Source organism: Atheta coriaria, unplaced genomic scaffold (genome assembly GCF_025399875.1).
Source record: "Atheta coriaria isolate IRGN ID8LTWV9N9 unplaced genomic scaffold, Caltech_Dcor_3.1 hic_scaffold_4_pilon, whole genome shotgun sequence".
NCBI classification, from domain to species: Eukaryota; Metazoa; Arthropoda; class Insecta; order Coleoptera; family Staphylinidae; genus Dalotia; species Dalotia coriaria.
In genome coordinates this window covers 11,536,126-11,557,345 of record NW_027045446.1, presented here as the reverse complement: position 1 = coordinate 11,557,345, position 21,220 = coordinate 11,536,126, and the positions used below count along the sequence as shown (strand labels likewise).

Genomic DNA, 21,220 nt, shown 5'->3' with positions numbered 1-21,220 from the left:
CAACCACGCGACGCACACAGATATCTTGTATCTCGAAAAAATTCAAATCCATCACATCACTGTATCATCAGTCAACGCATGCAAAGACGATGAACTGTTTCTTTTTATTTTACGCCTTCGAACACCAGTCAGCTCGGAGAATTCCGCTAGCGTTAGAAAAACGATACGGATCCGGATTAGATCGTTGACTCTCGCTACAAAATATAAAGCTGAGTTTATATTCATCTGCAAGTACTGTAAATTTCGTTCGAAATTCTTTCGGTTTGATTGCGGAATTTGCTTCGGAATAAAATTTTTGTTCTCAAGTTGTAAACCTGATGTGTAATGTAAATTATAAGTAGAGTGTTTGTGCTGTGGAACGATAGGAAGTCAAAGTCTTTTGACTTCGATATTTAGTAGAAACAATGAAGAATAATGCAATGTATACACACATACACGAATTGCTCTTCTTGTCTAGTTATTTTTTCTTCTTGTTCTTTGTATTTATTTAAGCCGAAGCAGACGTTTTGCGGCGGCGTCGTCTTTTCGTTGTTTCCCGCATTACGGGCACTCACTTTGTTATTATTTCAGTTCACCCCCCAACCTGTGAATGTGATACGAAGGTTATTCCTACTCGCTGCACACACAATGCGCCATGGTTACACATCGTAATAAGTAATTACGTATACGTACGGATATGGATGTGGCGTGGCGCGGCGCGCTCATCGTATGCTCATTTTCCACGTTGCTACTTACTAATTGTTCATAAGTATTCAAAAACACTCCTCCACGCTCTCGCATTAACGTCTTCTGCTCCAATCTCGCGCAGACTGTAAAATAAAACGAATTACTCGGGATAATTATTAAGTTGCATTGGGAAAAGATGCAAATTTAAAAGCAAAAATTTTAATTTTTAAAGTTTTGAAAAAATACTTGATTTGTTCAATTTGTTCACGATACTTAAAGTTCATCAGTTGTAATTATTACACTATACAAGAGGCTTCTAATTAAGCAATCGTACAATCGACTACGGTCAATTGCCATTCAAGTAGAAACAATAGCAAAGTTAGTCGCTCCCGACTATGTTTAGCAAGCAAAGCGAGTAATTAAGAAGGTTATGACATCGATAGAATCGCACCGCGTTCGGAGAAAATCAATTAAACGCCTTTTAAAGGGTGAGAAACAAGCGATTGCACATTGCAAGCTTTTAATTCTGCGTAAATCTTATTAATGATGTTACAACACACACCAATTTGAAATAAATAAGTAAATCCCCGAGATTTACAATTTTATGATCGGTTTTTTCACTTAGTCAATAAAAAAAATTCAAAAGTACCCGAGGCGGATGCATTGCGGATGAAAGGTCATTGCAAAGTTATGCGAGGCTCGTCTACACATCGAAGAATTTATCATTTGAGTACTCTATTTGCTTAAAGTTGGAAAATCACAAACTGTGTGCACTGCGCATGACACTAGCGCTCTAGCAGGCAGTCGATTTATAAATGGTGACAATTGATTTACGACATTCGCGACCATTGGTCGTTACAAATAGGCGACCGGTACGACGGCTTTTCGCAGATCGTCTAGGTTTTATTTCAATCCTGCTGTCGATAAATTATTTAATGCATTTTTACAATGCGCAATGCTTTGACTTGCGGTTTAAGTATTTTTTTGCGTCGATATTTAAAAATATAATTTACATGAAAATAGTTTAGATTTTCGGGATGCTGGAGGAATAAAATTGTGTGTTTATATAATATCTACGCTCTCATTTAAATAGGTTTATTTTTAGTTCACGGTACGCGACGCAAGCAGAACGATTCAAGGATAACTCCGGCGCCCGTCTGATAAATCATGAATTGATCAGTCGGACCCGCGGCAGCTTTGCGATCTTTGTTAGGAGCGGAAAAAGCTGCATGCGCACGCAAGAAAACGAAGACGCGCAAAAAAGCGCGCGCAGCCCAGGCCGCGAGCCGTCAGCCCGACTATTTGTAGAGCGTGCCTGCTATAAAACGCATCGCTCCGCAATAAATTCATTTTAATAATAATTTGTAAACAAGAAACGCCGAAGCGCGCCGGAATAGAACGCCATTTATCAGCGGCGCGCAGTGTGGATGCGGCGACGATGTGGACGTGTCGTGTGAATGCAAGCGTTGCGCTCTCACGTCGCACGTTCGATGCGCTAAGTCGCGCGCGCATGCGCACCGCACGGCAGGAAGCTTTAATAGAATTCAACTCGTGCCGCGCGCGCCTAAAAATATCGTCGTCGGCGGGCATCGAGAAATGCTTATAATTCAAACAATTACGCATGCTCTCCGCACATGCACATCTACAGGTCATTTAGAAACAGTTAAGCATGTTACAAATTACAAAATGCAAGTCCATCATTTTGTTCACATGGATATTTTACACGAATCACTTTTTTAAATTTATAACTCAATATTTTCATAATATAACCTTCAGTATTATGAATGTTTTGTGATGAGTAGTGTGTTAGTTATTTTTGATGTGCAACGGAAGGGCGCAAACGCAAACGCGTTAAATTTGGCGTCTCTCTGTCACGAGCCGACCAGAAAATCTAAACAAATGTCGCGGCGCGCGCAACCACACTTAATATAGCTTACGAACGTATTCATCACCGCGATCGAAACTCGAGGCAACAAAAAAAACCAACTAACAACCCTAAAAATGATTTTTTTCTTTTTTTTTACACACCCACGCATAATTTTATCGTCATATATTAACACTACACTAACACAAAACACAGATACTATTTACCTACTTATAGTACACGTAAATGTTTAATCGGATCAATGAATGGCGCATGGTGAAACGTTGTTTTGTTTCGTTGTGATGTGCTGTGGACACGCCGGAGAATGAATGCGCCCCTATTAATAGTTTGACAGACAGCATACAAAAATACAAACTAAGAATACATCCCAGCGCAGCGGCGTCTCCAGACTTTCTAGCCGCGTGCGTCTTCTTCGCTCTTCTTTAATTACTGATAAACTACCCAAAGAGCAGCGGTCTATCGGATGTCTTACAACTGTACGTCATTTGTATGTGTCAACAATTCGGCGCGCGAGAGCCGGACGAGTTTATAAACGCGGCGTTTCGAGATTCCATTCCGTTCGATATCGATGCCGACGAGATAGTTGATTTTATGAGTTAAAAAACTTCGTTGAACTATGAAGAGACTTTTAAATCGAAACTGGAAAATGTGTTGTGTTGTGTTACGTTACATGTTACACAAACGGGTTACATTTATATCTGGATTCAATAATAATAGATAGGAATTGTGTAATTTCATAAGGAAATTAATACGAATTACGCAATAATATTCATGTAATATGTAATTACAGCTTCAACTGTATACATATAATATTCATGAATAACCTCAAAATTATTTTTTGTCTTTTGCTCGTTTAATTTAAATCCGTCTCGCGGAAATTTACGCCGTTTACTTTTGTTTTCATTGCGCTTGCACATATTGACGAAGAAACGTTGTTGACGTTGTTTGGCACGACATTCCGACTCGTCGTCGTCGGTGCACTACCGACTGCGGTCCACCGATGGCAAAACTAGATACTAATCGCCCATCATCATTCCGGTCACACCTATCTCGGGCGGCGGCGATGTTGATGTTTTAATAATCGTCCGCCGGAGTGTTTACCGACAACAAGCTCAACGCGTGTGCTAATCGCGTTGAATGTGTGAATTCATCATGCATCGACCCGGACAAACAATACCTACGTTGGAAAAAGAAAACTCACAAACACGAATAATCGACTTTATTTTGACGACCTTAGAAAAGTTTGTCGATCGATCATAACGACGCAAAAATACAAACCGTTTGTATTTTACTATTTCACCCGAATACCTTTTCCGGAACAGTCTGTAAAAGGAACAGCAACTAGGACAAGAATTCACCGAAAATAAAATAAAACTTCTCTCATCGGTAGCCGCCCACGAGGGTGACGGCGGGTGTCGGCTTGCTGGTGATGTATTTACGCTGAATACGACGAGTTATCGATTCGTCGACTTTTCTTCGTCGTCGTCGTCGGTTTTTTTTACTTCGCCGCACGCGCTACTCATAACTACAAGCGAACAAAGTGTGTCTTCAAAATGTAGAAAACTCCCGGCCTCAAAGCGCTAAATAATAAATGGATTTCGCTTGAAATAAACAACAATTATATTCGATGTCGCGATTACACAATTAGAGAATGAATCAATTTCATGTGAAAACCAACTCGAAGCGTGTTTATTATTAAGACTGCGCGCGTTTATTCATGGCAGCAGAGTGCGTCGAAAGGAATTCTGCCTGCAATTAGAAGTAATTTACTGAAAAGGTCATGTTACTCGCGCAAAGTGCATAAGAATGCAAAGAACGTCTCAATCGACGTATTCAAAACGCAAATAATTTTACCTGCAATCTGCACACTGCACAATTAAACACAAAATAAATAAAATAAGAAAAAAATATGAAATGCAATCAAGCAGATTAATTTCGTGTTGTTTTTTTTTGTTTTGTTCTGTGTGTGTGTTTTAAATCCTTTGTGTGCATTTTTATGCTTTTCATGCGCTCACGATGAAATTACAATTACAATGAGCTAGAGATAAGAGAAATTAGTAGAAATCGAACAGGAAAGTAGCCGGTGAAATTGTAACAGGTAGCCGGCGAATGTCATCTGCAAAAGGAAAGCGCGTTTGCAACGAACAGAAGTAAAAACGATATGAAAATATTGAACGTTTAATATAAAATTAGACGTTGTGTTCGCAACCACCTCCAACACTCGTAGATTTCATTGATTTCTATTCCATTTACTTATTTTACAAACAAAAAAATTTTTTTTTCTTTAAAAAGATTTTCACCGATTTGTCCATCAGCAAATTAAGTAATCACATCCGGAACTAATTATCTATTACTCGTCGAGACCTAGTTGACATCTCCAGAGCGTTGAATAATAAATAAATGTATTGAAAGATCGTGATGAATGCGCGCTCGACTTGGCCGCCATCATCATCATCATCCTTTGCTGAGTAAAGTAAAATTAGTGAACGTGTGGCGCGCGCACGCGCTGGCCAGATTAATAACGTATTATTAGGCTTTTAATAAGCGCTCCACTCGACGTGATCCTAACTTAGATCGACTTGCGCGACACTAAATCACGCCGAATATAAACTCGACTCGTCATCGCGCCGTCACAGGCCGCGTGCGTTGTCGCCGCCGCCGCCACATGCGATAGTCTGCGGCAGCGCGCGAGAAAATCGGAGTCAAACGCGCGCGAGAGACGCGAAGGAAAAAAAGGGTAGACGCGATCTAAAATTGGGTGAAGCTATAAATTAATACAGAACTGTTTACGTGATGCCTCCATACATAGCCACAACGCACTGGTTGCACCAAACACTCACCGCGTTATTCAAATCATTCAAATTCGAAAATTCCGGGATCACTCGGTATACAATAAGCAAAAGATCGTTAACCTGCAATGCGGCATATTCTCCGAGATAAAGATTTAATTTTAAAACGCCAATGAACGACAATACAGAATTTTTTTTTTTGAAAAATTTATTTTGTGGTTGTGGTTACGTACGCATTGATTTTTCATATATGTACTTGCAGGTACTAGACATGAATGAAATAGTCGTTTGCCGTAAGTGGAATGAATACACATGCAGCACTTTTCACGGTGCACACGGCGCAAGTACAAAACGAGAAGTAATAATTATGGCCGTGCACAAAAATCAGAGAGCCGTAGAGAATTCGTGGGATTTCTCACAATAACGCGGCACACGGCGAGAGTACGTACACTAATCATATTAATGCCTTGAGAACATCATTAGAAAATGCAAAGGCATTTAAATAGTGCCGCCGTGCGCTAGCGGAGCGCTTCCAGCTTTCTGACGCGCGCTTTTTTTTTCTTCCTCTGGGGCACACCGCATTTTGCTCGTCTTTAATTTTCTATATTAGATCGAATCTTGCACGCTACGCGAATATAAACACTTCGTTCCTTTCTTGCAATTCCTGCAACAAAAAAAAAAACATTTTTTATTCGTTTGATTGAAATTTTGATTTTTTTATTAATTAAGCCATAAATTGAGGAGTTTCAAGAAAAAAAATTTTTTTATTGAAAAATTGTGTCTTGATAACCTAAAAATCAATGTCCACATGCAACCGGCTTGTGTCCACTGAATAAAAAATGATGTGGCTACTCGAAGATTCTTTATTTGTTTGTATTCCACCTTGGGCGAGCGCGGAAAGTAAGATTTGTTGCACGCGCTCATATTATACTCGAGTAGGTATAATTTACATGTATCGCTCGTTATTAGGTCAAACAGTTACGTTTTCTTGCGCATCGGCGTTATCGCCGTGTGACATTTAATCGAAGCGCATTACGCGCATAGACAACATAGAAACGAATTGAAATTGAAGTCCCCGGACGCGATTGCGATGGTAATACGCGCGTGTAAACGCTCGCTTTAGTGCCGTTTTACTATCAGCACAACAATTACAGATAATTATATGCTTTTTTTCGTTTCGCGCGGGTGAAAGAAGTTTGATTTATTTTGTCGTTTGTTTAATATGTTTACACAGTAATGTGTCGCGTATAGTTTTGTAAAAGTGAATTATTTTTTTCGCTTGAGATGCGACAACGTTCGCGCTCAACGCTTGTCTACTGAAGTTGGCGCCACGGCAATAAATTACACCGGATAGATTAGTTTGTGGCGCGTTTTGTGCTAATCGAGTCCGGTGGCAGCGCACGCACTGGGAACAAGATGTAAAATTCAGACGTTCACGGTTTGAGCGATATGTTTGTGAAATTTTTAATCGCGTCTGCAGGTTCATTTCAGTTCAGAGCACTCAAAACAAATAATAATAAGATAAATCAATGCCACATGTATTGGTGTTTGTGCTGAACGCACTTTTTCTCGAAATAATAATAAGTACGATATCAAAATGGATTTTTGCAATTCATCGCTGCACACATCACCGAATTATGTTTTTTATTTTTTATTTTTGTGGTGGATGTAAAGACGTAAAGAAATAATCAGGGTGCATGCGTTTTTTTTATTCCTGCGGTGGTAAAAATAGGGGCTATAAATTTCGGCGTCGTGTATTGCGACTGCTATTTATATTCCTTCCAAAATTTTCGGTCCGACGTGAATCTATTTGCTGCTGCTGTGTGTATTCCGTTTGTTTCCCTCTTTCAGGAGCTTTTTCCCCTCGCAGGAGAAAGCTGCGTGCGATGTGCGACGTGTTGAACAGTTCAACTCTCGTCTCGTCTGCTTAGCGCGAGATGGAAGATTCCTCAATCTCGAAATAACATCGCGTGCTTCGATCATTCGCGCTTTGCAACGCGTTTTGTAGTATTTATAATATACGCATCCGGATATGTTGCATTCCTATTCAGTCATACAACTTTCATGAAGTGAATCTAGCCTCAAACGTTCACAAAATGATAACCTTACATTTCAGGAAGAAATTTACGCATTGTAAACACGTAGATTTAATTGAACACAGTAATAATGTGCTGAAAACTCAAACAAACGAAGAGGATAAAATGCATATGCACTGTTTCACTTGATATTCAAACAAATGCGGATTTTGTTTGCTGTGCAACGAAAAAAACGCGCACACCTCGGTTGTACTCGTAACTACAAGGCTAACTGATGTATAAATAATTGTTAATGTCATAATTGTCGTTAAAACTGCTTCCACACTAACGCAGACAACAGTAGCGTTTAGTAGTTACATTTACCACTCGTAATTAATTAATCAATTAATTAACTAATGTTCCACTCAGTCTATCTGCATTTTAAATTTGCATACACGCATATTTCTATTATAAATAATATTAATTTTCTGCGGACGCATGGTAGATACCTATATAAAGATTAAGTCAAAGATGCAAACAATTTCAATTATTTCACCACACACACACACTAGCAGCTAGTAATTGTAAGTATGTTGTCAGTGATCCTTTCTCTTGTCCTCATGTTCTCGCTTCACGTAAAATAACAACAAACGAATGCTTTCACAATCGATGCCTCAATGCTAGCACACATATATGATCTCAACCGGCATGTGGCTCACGGTTACTCCAAGTCGATGTTTGGTCAGTTTTAATGAAATCATGAAATCATGAAATGTTTGTGCGTATCGCATCTATGAGCTAATTGAATTGTGGCACCTGATGAGCCCGCAATTGCGGTAAGCAAAGCGCGAAGGCAAAGAGCGGTGCTTTGGCGAATCAGTGCAGAGCTTGGTGAAATGACACGATTGTTTGACTCCGTTATATTACAACGAGTGCGAGAGGCCGATGCCGTTAAGAGCAAAGCCATTGACTCACCTCACCGGAATGAATGTACATCAAGTACGCATTCATCTCGAAAGCAACATTTCGGTATTGTACTACACCACGATATGCAAAGCAAGACGTTAGTTTTTTTTTATTTAGATTAAAACAGTTAATTGTTGAGATTTCGAAGCAAATTTGCTTGATAAACACCAAGACGCACCTGAACTTTTGATTATTCAGACATGCGGCACATTATTAACTCTGTTATCAGTAAATAAAAGCAAGAAACGTATGATATCACCGTTCCGCAAACGTGTGTGTTGTATGCCGACATAATTACGCATATTACGTAATAATTATTCAAATAAAACAGTAAAAACTGTGTTAAATCACTGCAGTAGAACTTAAACATAAATATTTTCCATATTTTGTGTTTGTGGGTTAAATGAAAACAGCGTAAATTTGCAATGGGGTACTAATTAATTAGCTATTATTGTGTTGTGCTTGCGCAGTGTTGAATTGTCGCTGACGACGTGCATTACCGCCGACGTCATTTGCATACACACATGCACAGGTGTAAGTACGATGTCATTGCAAACACATTTTATCGCCGTCTGCGAGCGCTCTCCATCGACACCGATTAGCCTTAGCAACAGACACAACAGCACCGGCAATAAGCACTAAAATGGCGTAGGTATCGTCATTCAAATAATACTCTACTCCGTTTCGTTGTCTAATGCAATCCGTGCATGTATTTCTAATAGCATTAGTTAAGAGCTCAAGCGATTGAAAGTCCAACACACACAAAATAAATAAAAAACGTTGCCTGCTGCTGTTATTGGCGGTGCAGTACTAAAATTTAAAAAATATTTACAAATAGTAAACAAATAGGTTTCAAGGCTGTGCGCGGTGTGTTATATATTTGTGCTTGTTTAAGCTACTAACTACATATATGGCGGACTAATTAGTAAATTTTCAACGTGCTTATCACAAAAATTTAAAAATTTTCATTGAAAATTTGTGTTACCATTCAGTATAGACCAGTATCTTGAATTTTGCTTTAATTAAAAAATTTTGAAACAAGTTTGGTTCGCTATGGAAAGATTTCAATGATAACCAGACCATTGTAATGTAATTATGTAAATAGCCTACACATTTCAGTAAACAGGTACACAATATCATCGCCGTCGTTGTAAAAAGTCGAAATAAAAATGATTTGTTTATGCAAGTGCGCGTCATCATACATTTGATTGACAATATTTTCAAGGACCGCACGTGCTATACGAACTCCCAGGCCTGTGCTGTGCATATATGTAGCCATATCGTGATTATATTTTTATTGCGTGTAATTTCGCCGCGGCGGAGGCGTCGTCGACGCCTTGGAGCAGCGCGAGCGCAACTGGAAGTGGATGTTCGACAAAACGTCGAATGTCACGTAAAACAATAACGTATTTAGCAGCGCGGCGCGGATTTTCCACGTAAAGATGTTAAAAAAATTCCACATTGACCAATAACAGCCAGGTCGCGACACAATCGTGCGATACTCGCGCTAAAAAATTATAAATGCTCGAGACGATGGAATATTTTTTCGATGTGCTATTGTTTCGCCATGTGGACATCGGCTGGACACTTCGATGTTAAAGTTAAAGTGTCATCCGCGCGACGGTTATTACAATGCGGCGCGTAATTATTCATCGACTCGCACGGTGTGTGCGTGTGCGCGAAACGGTTGACATAAACAAGGTACAAAATTCCAAGGTGAACTCGATGTGTTGTGCGGCGGAGGAACTCCATACAGGGCGATACAATTCAATAAAACATCAAAAATCATTAAAAACAAATTTTTATACCGCTAGGTGGCGTTAGTAGTCATAAATATATCGCAAACGCAATTTTTTTTATTTAATTTAATTTAGCGTCGATGATAAGCAAACCAACGAAGTTCGTCATTGTTTGGAATGATACGTTATCAGCAGATCGAGCTAGTTATTCGCCAAGGCCGATTGATTGTTTAATTCCGCTTGCATTCTGGAGAAAAGAATAATCATATAATTATCGGCGTATTTTTAGCTCGTTTGTTGTCGGCCCGAACCGAACAATGATCACGTTCGAAACTATTTCTACTCGTACGCAACTCCGCACGGCACTTTGTAACTTACTTAGCGTTAGTTGTTTTTTCGAATATGACCGCGAAAAAAGTGTGTCAATGCGATAACCTCATTCATGATTCTTTTAATATTTTTTTCAAGCACAAACAATTGTATATACTCTTGTTTCTCTTCGTCTGCTGACTGCTGCTTTCATTCATATGCACATTTTTAGTTTGTAGTAAGGTGTAGAGTCTAGACGTGAGGAAAAATTCTTCGGTAATTTGTCATGTTCGCCTTTGGAATCGAAAATGAAAAAAATTTTCAAGCGTACGAAACACAAATAACAATAAATAATATTCGGATAAACTGGTTTATTTCAGAGTCGCGAGCTTGGCATTCGTTTCGCCGGCCTGACTCTTCGACGGTGCGCTCGCTGGTGCGTTATTCCCGTAAATATAAACTTGTCGACGTGCACGCGAAACGCAAGAGACGTAAGAAGTAAGAAAAGATCATGTAGAACATGTACTCGTGTGTGGAGAATGAGTGTGTGTGCACACACACAGATGATCATCACACGTTCTCGCACGCTGGAAAGTTCAACGAGCCGAATATTAATTCCAATATGCTACGAAAACTGATCAGCAAGCGTCAATCGTTTTGCGGCTCGCACGCAAAAATAGGCGCAAGTCATTAAATTCACCGACAATAAACTTTATCACTGGTACGCGGTATTTCGAAGGCGTTGAAGGTAAAACAATAAACTGTTTATCAGCCTAGATTGCACACGAAATTGTTCAGCCGCTAGATAAACCGGCATTCGAATTATTTCGCGCATGTGTAATTATTTGCCCGAATTGATAAGAGTTACGTGGTGGTGGTGGTGGGGGTAATGGCGGTGTACGTCATGGCGATTAAAACATTCGATCTTTATCGCTGGTGTGATAAGATTGTGTGTACTATACCGACAACAACAAAGGTCAAGTGTGTTTCTCACAATTTTAGTGCAATGCGATGCGATTACAGACTCCTTGATGAAGTTGGCAGTTGACGCTTGACTGAGGAAGAATGGTGTGCGCGCAAGTTCGATTCTCGGCCGCACAGTTATGCGCGTTTTGTGTGGATGTAAATTTAATGTAACTGTTCATTTAAAAAGTCCTGTTCGTTGCGTTTTGCTATAGCTTACTATACCGTGTATATTATACGATTTATTTGTCGTCGTCTCACATCGACATTCGTCATGCGCTCGACGTTGTTGTTGGTTTTTTTTTTCTCTCCGGCAGTCAGAGATTTACTCGTAAAATTAAAACAGTTTATATTTTGCATTTTGCGTTCATCAATATTTTGATTGCGAGGTGTCCTAATCTAATCTCCGAGTACGTTGCGTCAAATTCTAGGGAATTATCGATTCAACGTACTCCTCCCAGGCAGTAGCAGCAGAAGGCTCTCTTTGTTATCCCCCAGCGTATTATCCCGAACGCCCCTTTGCCATTCATGGAACCACGGGGACATCCATTCGTATTGAGATCTTGTCGGCGAATCGATCCCTGTGAAAGTTGCCAAATCACCGCAGGAGCAAGGCAAAAGTGTCCGCATTATGTTTTCATACACACTGTATGTGTTTCTCTACCTTTTCTACTCGTCACTCGTCAAAAGTCAGCGTGAACTCAAACTCAAACTGTTAGTTCGAATTTGAGGTCATAGCATCGGCGTCAGCCGGAGACATTCGATTCTGCGTGCATGCATTAACATGGAGACTTCAATGCCGCACCGAAAGAAACTCGCATCTCGCGTGTTGTATATTGGGTTGCGGAAATCTACTTCGATAAAATGGCAGAAACGTAAAATTAAAATTAAGTTTATAAAGCAACGATAATAAATTTATCGATAAATCCATTGTGTGGGACAATCAGCCTTTACTGGTGAATCGAATTCTCTCATGACAATCGTAGGCGAGCTCACGGAAATATTTTTATTACGTGTTTATAGAAATTAATTAAAATAATATACAACACTGTGTGTAATATGTCGGACACGATGTGAAAATGAAAAGAACGTGTTAAAACGCGTGCTAGTCCGTTTGATAGTAGATAAAGGCAAAGCTTAGCCCGTAGTATAAATATGGTATACACCGGGGTTGTTTAAATATTCCATTAGTTGTGATTGATGCAGGGAGCGGTGCGAGTGTAAGCGAGAAATGAAACGCAACGCAGTCGGTAGGAGCACGCGCGAGGACGCGTCGACGACCGGAGTGAGATGGCGCACGTCCACCCACGGCGCGCACGCTCTGGCAACGCCGCGCGCGCGCCTGCATGCTATAACAGTATAACCGATATTGTGGCCGCAGGAATGGAGGAGAATGACTCGGGTCAACTTCCCCGCGCGTCGGTGCGACCGCCCCACTCTTTGGCGTCGCGCTCGCACGGACGCACGCTAATCGCGCAGCGCTACCAAGTTAGTCGATGCCGCTCTCTCGGAGTCGGAGCCGACGACGACGCGCTCACAGTAGCACGCGCGCTCTCCGAGGATTCGGACGGTCCACCGGGCGGCTCTCCTACGCTCCTTTGCGCCTTGTTTAATCCAGTGTGATTATTGATACACAGTCGAGAATCAGTCAAGAGACGATCGATGTTGTTTGTTGTGCGCCAGTGACGGATATTCGCTTCTTATGTTTTCGTTCAAATGCTGGGATACACTTCCTATAGGTACATATCTGCAGATTAAAAAGTTTCATCAAAATTCTGGATTTACCTAAACACATCGCCCGCACAGCAGCGCAATTCTGCCGACAACAAAACCAAAAAAAGAATATAAAATCGTGCATCAAATCATTTGGGATTATAAATTAATTTGTGCTGCGTGTATTGTTGCGCGAAACTTTTCCGAAAGTTTGCTCGAAACCAAGTGCGCTACAACAAAAATAAATAAACGCCAATTCAGAATAGACGTTTCGCAAATTGCAAAGTGAATTTAAAAACGTTTCGGCGTTGTGGTGGTGGTGCACTGTAAGAGTCTCTCTCTTTCTCCTCTTCGTTTTTGGATATTTAGAAAGCGAATGCGAATTTAAACTATTTTCGTTGGATTTTTGGTTCTGTTTATATGCATTATTTGCGTTCGACTTGTGCGAGCATTTTGTTTTGGACTTTTTCGCGTCTCACCACACTGGCGGCTTTACCGACGCCGTGCGCACGGATGAGCGGATGAATAAACGTGGGAATGTCCTTTTTCAGGGACTGGTCGCCTGCAGGCGCCACGGCCCAACAGCAACTATCTGTCGTGACCACCGTGTGGGGTGTCACGTCGTCCAGCCAGTCGGGACCGCACGGAGGCTTCGCTAACGGCCCGGCGCATCCACCAACCAACTCCAATTATAAACAACACGCTCCAAATTATCAGAACACTTATCGTCAGAACGGACCAGGGTGAGTGCTTACAACATACAATAAAATCACGTACGGTGCGACCGAAGAACTTTCGTAAACTTTCAAGTTGCGCACCAGCGAAATGAACGTTAAATTCAAACTTTAATTCGATTCTAATACCACGCTGCGCCATCTGGTGCGTAACCAACGCACTTTACACAATTCTTTAAACTTTTTGTGCGTGTGGATAATTTTTATTGCTGGTGATCTTACTTAGTTGCAAACATGTGCATAACACTTATTACGGTTACATATTGAATTTAATAAATTGTCCGTTACATTAACGTTGGAAGTATTCGCGCATTTGTACAAAAACAACGAAATTAAATACGACCGCACGCGATAATGCGTAAATTCGAGTTTTTTTATTTCACGACCGAACAAAGCAAATAGTTACGTGTGTGTTGAGTGCCTGCATCGTGATGCATATTATCATATTATTATTATGTGTGCATTTATTCACATTCGAAGTTGTTTTGTATTCATGCGTATTTGATGCGCGTTAAGTTCGTTGGATTGTCGAGCATATGCCGCTCAGGTATTCACAACAAATATGCGACCAATTAGGGGTGGTTTCGGTGGGTAACAAAGGTGACCTAGTCAGGGCTGTGAATAGGGTGGCCTCCGCCGCGCGTATACGTATCGATAAAAGGGATGGGAAAAACAGACGGCACCACGAAATCAATACGAAGAATGTGTGAGTGCGCGCGTTTGCTCGCCAATGCGTGCGTGAGATGTTCAGATGTAAAAACGCACAAAAACGCGCACAAAAAATCCATCCACATCCTCTGGGTTGGGTCTGAAATGTCGGCGTTTTGTAAAAATAGAAAGAATCAGTCGATTTTTTCGAATGTTGAGTGTGTGGTGGGTTATTAATTTCGTCGACTTTTTCGACATTTGGACCGCATTTGGTCCGAACATTGAGATTATATTCTATCTTCAAGCGAGCGCGTAACGGGAATTTTAAGGGTCGTCGACAGACTTCCGAGAATATCGAGCGAACAAGCAGACACCGGGCTTATACCTGAGTGCGGTGGTAAATACGCAGCAACCCTTGAATGTTGTGTTGCCCATCTCAACAGACGGGCAACACGTGCGCGCCTGCTTTTTGAAAATTAAATACTTCTTTTCACTTCTCTCACTCTGGTGGCAATATGTTCAGCATTTATTCGGGTGTGGATTTTTCGGGAAAAAGTGGACACATTTTTCGGTCGGTATTATATTTTGCGCCCCTGATGTCGTGTCGTTTGGTTTACCTACTGCGCGCACACTCGGCGCCCCAAACTCACACGCATTATTCGTTAGCTTCGTACCACATTGTTGTTTAACGTATTTTAGGCGTTGTTGCGCCTTTCAATGACTGAATGCCGTGCGAACTTGCTTCTCGTCGTTGTGGTTTAAGGCAAACAAAAAGTTTTTGAATAAAGCGACATATTATGTACCTAACATTTTGACGTTTGAGCTGCGGTGTGACCGGCTGAATTGTTGGCGCGTTGAAATATTATAAATTCGCACTCCGGCTAGCAACCGGGCGTTTTATTAGTTTGTCATCTGTGTTGTTACTCGGTATGCACTCTTCTATAAACGTATTGGTAAGGTATTTACGTGTAAAAATAGCTTCCGACCGAGGGCAATAATTAGAAAATGTACTAAAATTAACCGAATTTCATTGGCGTGCGTCCAAATCAAATTTTTGTATTATGCAATTTTAGTTTAGCTAATTATTTCGATGTGCACCCGTTGATTTTTGATTTGCTGAATTTTGTTTCGTGTTGTGTTATAGAGTGGGTAATTATGGAGCGGCGGGCGGTGGAATGAACGGCACCGAAGGTGGCTACGGGGGCGGTAACGCTCTTTCAACCGCGGCGATGGTAGCAGCGGCGACGGCGACAGCGACGGCCACCGCCAGCGTGGTGGCACTGCAGGATAACAGCCAGTTTGGCAATCAGCAATACCAGCAGGGCTACCAGCAGCGTATGATGCCGATGAACGGCATGAATCCGATGAACAATATGAACCAAATGGCGAACATGGGCATGGGTGGCAATATGCACGGCAACATGATGGGCGGCGGGCAGATGCCCGGCGGTGGGCAGATGGGACCCAAGATGGGTATGCAAGGTGGCGGTGGTGGAGGGCCTAACGCAGGTATGTACCACCAACGCCGGATGACACCCTACCCCACGCCGGGCATGCATATGGCCCAGAAACGAGGCCAGCAGCAGCAACAGCAGCAGCAGTCCTACCCGAATGGACCTTGTCCGACCATGAATCCTAGCTTTAATCCTAACGGTCAGTATCCTGGATACGGCGCTCGGCAGCCGAATTTCCAAACCCAGTATCCGGCGCAACAGCCGATTGGCCCCACCGGCAACTTTGGGCCAGTGCGTGGTAATGCCAATGTTCGGCAGAATACGCCGCCATACTCGCAGCAAGGGCAGTATTTTGCCAATGGGGGTAATATGGGCCAGTTTCATGGCAACGGATCGCAGTATATGAACGCCGGTGCCAATAACCCACAATACGCTGGCGGCGGTAACCAATTTCAGCAGGAGGTGGCGATGCGTAACAACCTTGGCAGCATGAATTCGATGAATGGCATGAACAACATGAACTCGATGAATACCATGAACAACATGGGCACCATGAATAATATGAGCAATATGAATAATATGAACTATCAACACAGCCCCATTCCCGGCAATCCGACGCCACCGTTGACGCCGGCAAGTAGTATGCCCCCATACATCAGTCCAAACCCCGATGTCAAACCAAATTTCAACGATCTAAAACCACCTATACCAGTACAAAGTATGCTCCACCACTTTTTGTATTTTACTTCGTGAATGTGACTAACTTCTCTCTACTTTCAGAAGATGATGAGTTAAGACTTACGTTCCCAGTGAGAGACGGCATAATTTTACCTCCGTTTAGACTAGAACACAATTTAGCTGTTAGTAACCACGTGTTCCAACTGAAGCCGACGGTGCACCAGACGCTGATGTGGCGATCCGATCTGGAACTCCAATTGAAGTGCTTCCACCATGAAGATCGAGCGATGAACACCAATTGGCCAGCCTCGGTGCAGGTGTCCGTGAACGCGACGCCGCTTGTGATAGACCGCGGTGAGAATAAGACCTCGCACAAACCCCTCTACCTTAAGGACGTTTGCCAGCCGGGCAGGAACACTATTCAGATCACAGTCTCGGCCTGCTGTTGCGTAAGTTACACCTTTTACCATATTACTTTACCCCTGTGTTACATCTATTCTTTTTATTAGTCGCATCTTTTCGTGTTGCAATTGGTGCACCGACCAAGTGTTCGATCAGTATTACAAGGCCTCTTGCGGAAGCGACTACTTACCGCCGACCACTGCATAGCGAAGATCAAGCGTAACTTTAGCAACACCGGAAACAATTCTAATCTTACCGATCGGGACCGCGACGCCATCGAGCAAACAGCTCTGAAAGTATCGCTCAAGTGTCCGATAACTTTCAAACGCATCACTCTACCAGCCCGTGGTCATGAGTGCAAGCACATACAGTGTTTTGACCTGGAATCCTACCTGCAGTTGAATTGCGAGCGAGGATCCTGGCGGTGTCCTGTATGCAAGTGAGTACATCACCAATCAAACTGATCAAAAATAGTTATTCAAGTTGATATGATTTACTAAAGTTAGTTTTTTGCTTTTTTCTTCCAGTAAACCTGCGCAACTCGAAGGGTTAGAGGTTGATCAATACATGTGGGGCATTCTGAATACCCTGAACACGTCAGAGGTGGACGAAGTGACTATAGATAGCGCCGCTAATTGGAAGGCGGCCAAGTCGATCGGCGGTGCGAACATTAAGGTAAATAGGCTTCCGCGATTGCACCGTATTACAGTGTACTAAACGACGATTTGCTCTGTTAAATTAGATGGAAAACGAAGAGAGCGATTCCTGCGGCGCAAAGCAGCGTCTTAACAAGGCGATGTCGCCGGGCAGCATGACGCTACCAACGATGAACAACTGGGACATGTCCCAAGCGATGTCTCCTTACATCCCGCCCGACATGAACAGCATCGCGAGTGGTTCGATGATGAACAACGGTCCGTCGTACAATAATTCGCGGGGTGGTGGCGGTGGCAGTAGCAACTACGACTTTAATTCGAATCCGGGCAGCAATGAGTATTCGGGCGCAAACGGACCCTTATCGCATCTCAGCGAGTCGGTCAATAACTTGGATCCATTAAACGCAATGGAGAAATCCCTCAATGATCAGGTAAGTTTTAATGGCCTGTCCTAGAAACATGGATTACAACTGAAGTAATATTGTTATTTATTGTTATTATTTTTGTCAATACAGATGCCGCACACACCTCATACACCTCACACGCCACATACACCGCATACCCCTGGTGGTACCCCCGGATCGGCCCACACGCCAGGAACGGGTCCGCCGAGTGTCCCACCCGCGCCCAACAACGACCATCATAGCACGGACCTCCCCGACATTCCGTCTGATCTGAATTTTGATCCGGCGGCTGTTATCGATGGTGAAGGTACAGGCCAAGAAGCTCTCGACGTAAGTATTTAATTTTTGTAAACAAAACTCGCAAAAGTCGCGACTTGCATCGATCAAAATGTTCACGGTGTTTTTTCCTGCGCATTTTAGCTTCTTCCCGATAGCGTGGATCCAATGGAGCTTCTGTCGTATTTAGATCCACCAGATCTGAATACACCGCCTTCGAGCGGGAGCAGTGCGGGTCCCTCGAACTCATCGACGAACGATGACATTCTGGCGTTGTTTGAGTAAGCAGTTCCTCGACAAAAATTGCCACTAATGCAGCCGGGCCTCAAAATGGGAGCGGTTCATGAGTGAGTGAACAAAAGTGTGATAGAACATTAATGTATAATGTGTTAATTATTGAAAAAGGTCTAAATCAAACTATTTTCACTGTATTATTTGTACATACCTACCTTGAAACATGGGTATATATTATGTAAATTATATCTAAACAAATTATATACCTACATGAATTTAAACATTACACTATGCATTACTTCAGCTCGTTTGGTACAGCGACGAAAGGAAACATTGAATAAGTAATTAACCAGTTAAAGTCAATCGTAAATGAATTTAAATCAATTAGTAAAACGCAAATTTAAACATAATTCGAGTACCAAACGATACGAGGCAAAGTAAATCGGTTTAAAGGAATTTTAAAATACGGCCAGTTTATATAGAACTATTTAATGAGGATCAAGTGGAGCTGAATGCGTTTGCGAATAGCAAGGAGAGGCGACGTTGAAATTAGATAGGGGAGTTGGAACCAAACAATCTAGTACTTCTAGAGTCATTACGCATCTGTCAATGTGCATAGGCTTCTAAGTATTATTATCTATTGTAAAGTTTTGCTGCAATCCGCAATCAATTCCGTGAACCAAGTGCAACCGTACGCACACCCACACAAACCACACCCTCACATGACATCCACATGGGCGCATTTTTCTTTGTGACGAAGCAAACTTATTGTAATTGTTGATAACTACTATTTAACCCCATGATAACTGATAGATTGACTAGGCGACTACAAGTATTGTACGTTTACTTTAAAAATACAACTTAAGCATCAATTACACACGCAGAACACAGCAATGTAGTGCAATCATGGTGTTAAATATGCTGACGCAAGATTTTAACAACTTTCAGGCTCGAGAAAGATGAAAAACTAATGTACCAAATTGATTTTAGTGTATGTATAATAATATGAGACAACCAACATAAATTATGTATTATAAAATAGTGCGCATCCACAATTATATGATAGTATATTTAAAAATTTATAATGAAGATGAAAAAACTCTGAGACTGTGATAAATAATATATGATTATATTTAAGATATGATTCAAATTTTATGTCATTTATACTAAGTTCGGCGATAGTAATAGTATATATCATGTTACTCGAAGGAGACAAAAGTAAAAATGTTCCTTTTCGCTTCAAGTGACATATAGGTATATGACTGTTTTTTCTTCAAGCGTTCCTCTAAAATGTTACAACTGTTTGAGTGTTCAGTAAACTATGTGTGTAAATGAATATTCTTGAAGAAAAAATGGTTATCGAGATGCGGCGACCCTGACTATCGATCGGCAGTTGACTCACGATTGATTGAAAAGAATCTGGTACAAAAATAATATTCACGGCGACAACAATTTTTGTGTGCAACAAAAATATATATTTTGTTTAAATCTGATTCACTGCGTTCTCCTTTATTTATTTTCACTTACCTGCGTGTGATTTTTAGTTTCGAGGGTCCAAGTTCCTACGTATTACGAACATGAATGTTTTCATTTGCTGCAATATAATACAAGTTCATTTCAACATCGCCCGCAAATGAGATAACTAAATGATAACTAAACTAATCCTGGTTCACTGGAATTGAATTATATTCTAAACCATATTGGATCACGATTTGCGTTGAATGGGCGATTGAAAACCAGAAACAAAACGAAAGAACGAATGAATCAACAACTCTAACTACTTGTTAATTACTCTTGAATGTGTAAATACAGTCTTCATTCAAAGAATCTCCGTATTTAAGAAAGCCTCCACTAAGAATACAAACACTTGAACGAGAACGTTTTGTAAAAACAAATTAAATAAATAATAAATAAATAAGATGTTTACTAGTGATATCCAGGCTTGCATTTAATCGAGCAACAAAATATTTGCATTTCATTCAAGCTGTAACATTTCAAAGAAATAACACAACTGCATGCACAGTGATAAAGTTAAGTACAAAACAAAACGTTTTCTTTTCTTGTTTCGACGTTGATCTCGTTAAACGCCAGCCTGCAAGTCATGATAATTAAAACACAACCGAAATAATCTTTTGTATAACCGTAGATAATTGAAGAATTATGCACAATAACAATAAACAATGTATTATTAACTTGACACTTACTGGGAGCGCGACATTTGCAATGAACATTTTGTAATAATAAAAAAACGCAGTCAATAATAATAAGATGCGATAATGAAAGTTGTAGCACATACACACACAATTTTACCAAATGTTATAACGAAGATAACAACAACCACAAGAGACACAATTCAAAATAGACCAATGCGCATATCATTTCGATCAATATGAATTATTCAAAATTGCGTTCGCGTACATTGCGAAAAATCTTCGGACCAAAAGTGGAGCAACCTGGAATATATTTTACGAAGCGGAACACTCAACTTCTTTCTATCGGCATTGTTTATTTCATCTGTACGTTCAAACACCAGCAATTCGACATTGAACATTATAAGATTGCAATTGTTGCTAACACATTGTTGTAAATATTGTAAATTTCTTTAAGAAAATATTATACATGAAAATAAATAATTCACCATTGTTTTTTCTCCTCACACTGATAAAATTTCAGCAACTTATTGACGTTT

The 21,220-nt window shown here is 41.1% G+C and overlaps 1 protein-coding gene and 1 long non-coding RNA gene across 6 annotated transcripts in view; both read left to right on the top strand.

Annotated features, from left to right (window-relative positions):
* Positions 1–21,220, top strand: part of LOC135791005 (uncharacterized) — a 155,042-nt gene that overhangs the window by 127,752 nt on the left and 6,070 nt on the right. The gene's annotated exons all lie outside the window — the stretch shown is intronic.
* Positions 12,816–20,024, top strand: LOC135790222 (zinc finger MIZ domain-containing protein 1-like). 3 transcript variants are annotated; one of them, XM_065300311.1, is made up of 9 exons: positions 12,816–13,071; positions 13,597–13,788; positions 15,572–16,599; positions 16,665–17,008; positions 17,069–17,400; positions 17,489–17,636; positions 17,704–18,048; positions 18,133–18,351; positions 18,442–20,024. In XM_065300311.1, the coding sequence occupies exons 1-9, from the start codon at positions 13,049–13,051 to the stop codon at positions 18,580–18,582; spliced, it is 2,772 nt and encodes a 923-aa protein (XP_065156383.1). In that variant the 5' UTR covers positions 12,816–13,048; the 3' UTR covers positions 18,583–20,024. The 3 variants fall into 3 exon arrangements, with proteins under 3 accessions (XP_065156383.1, XP_065156382.1, XP_065156384.1); XM_065300310.1 differs by having other exon boundaries at positions 12,817–13,071; positions 16,662–17,008; XM_065300312.1 differs by lacking the exon at positions 12,816–13,071 and adding an exon at positions 13,082–13,371 and having other exon boundaries at positions 16,662–17,008.

What these genes read in the sequence shown, in the direction of transcription:
- LOC135790222 (XM_065300310.1), top strand. Translation starts at nt 13,049, where the DNA reads ATGCTGGGATACACTTCCTATAG. An exon ending in CTGGGATACACTTCCTATAG is followed by an intron (nt 13,072 to 13,596) that starts GTACATATCTGC and finishes GTCCTTTTTCAG; the next exon opens with GGACTGGTCGCCTGCAGGCG. An exon ending in TCGGCGGTGCGAACATTAAG is followed by an intron (nt 17,637 to 17,703) that starts GTAAATAGGCTT and finishes CTGTTAAATTAG; the next exon opens with ATGGAAAACGAAGAGAGCGA.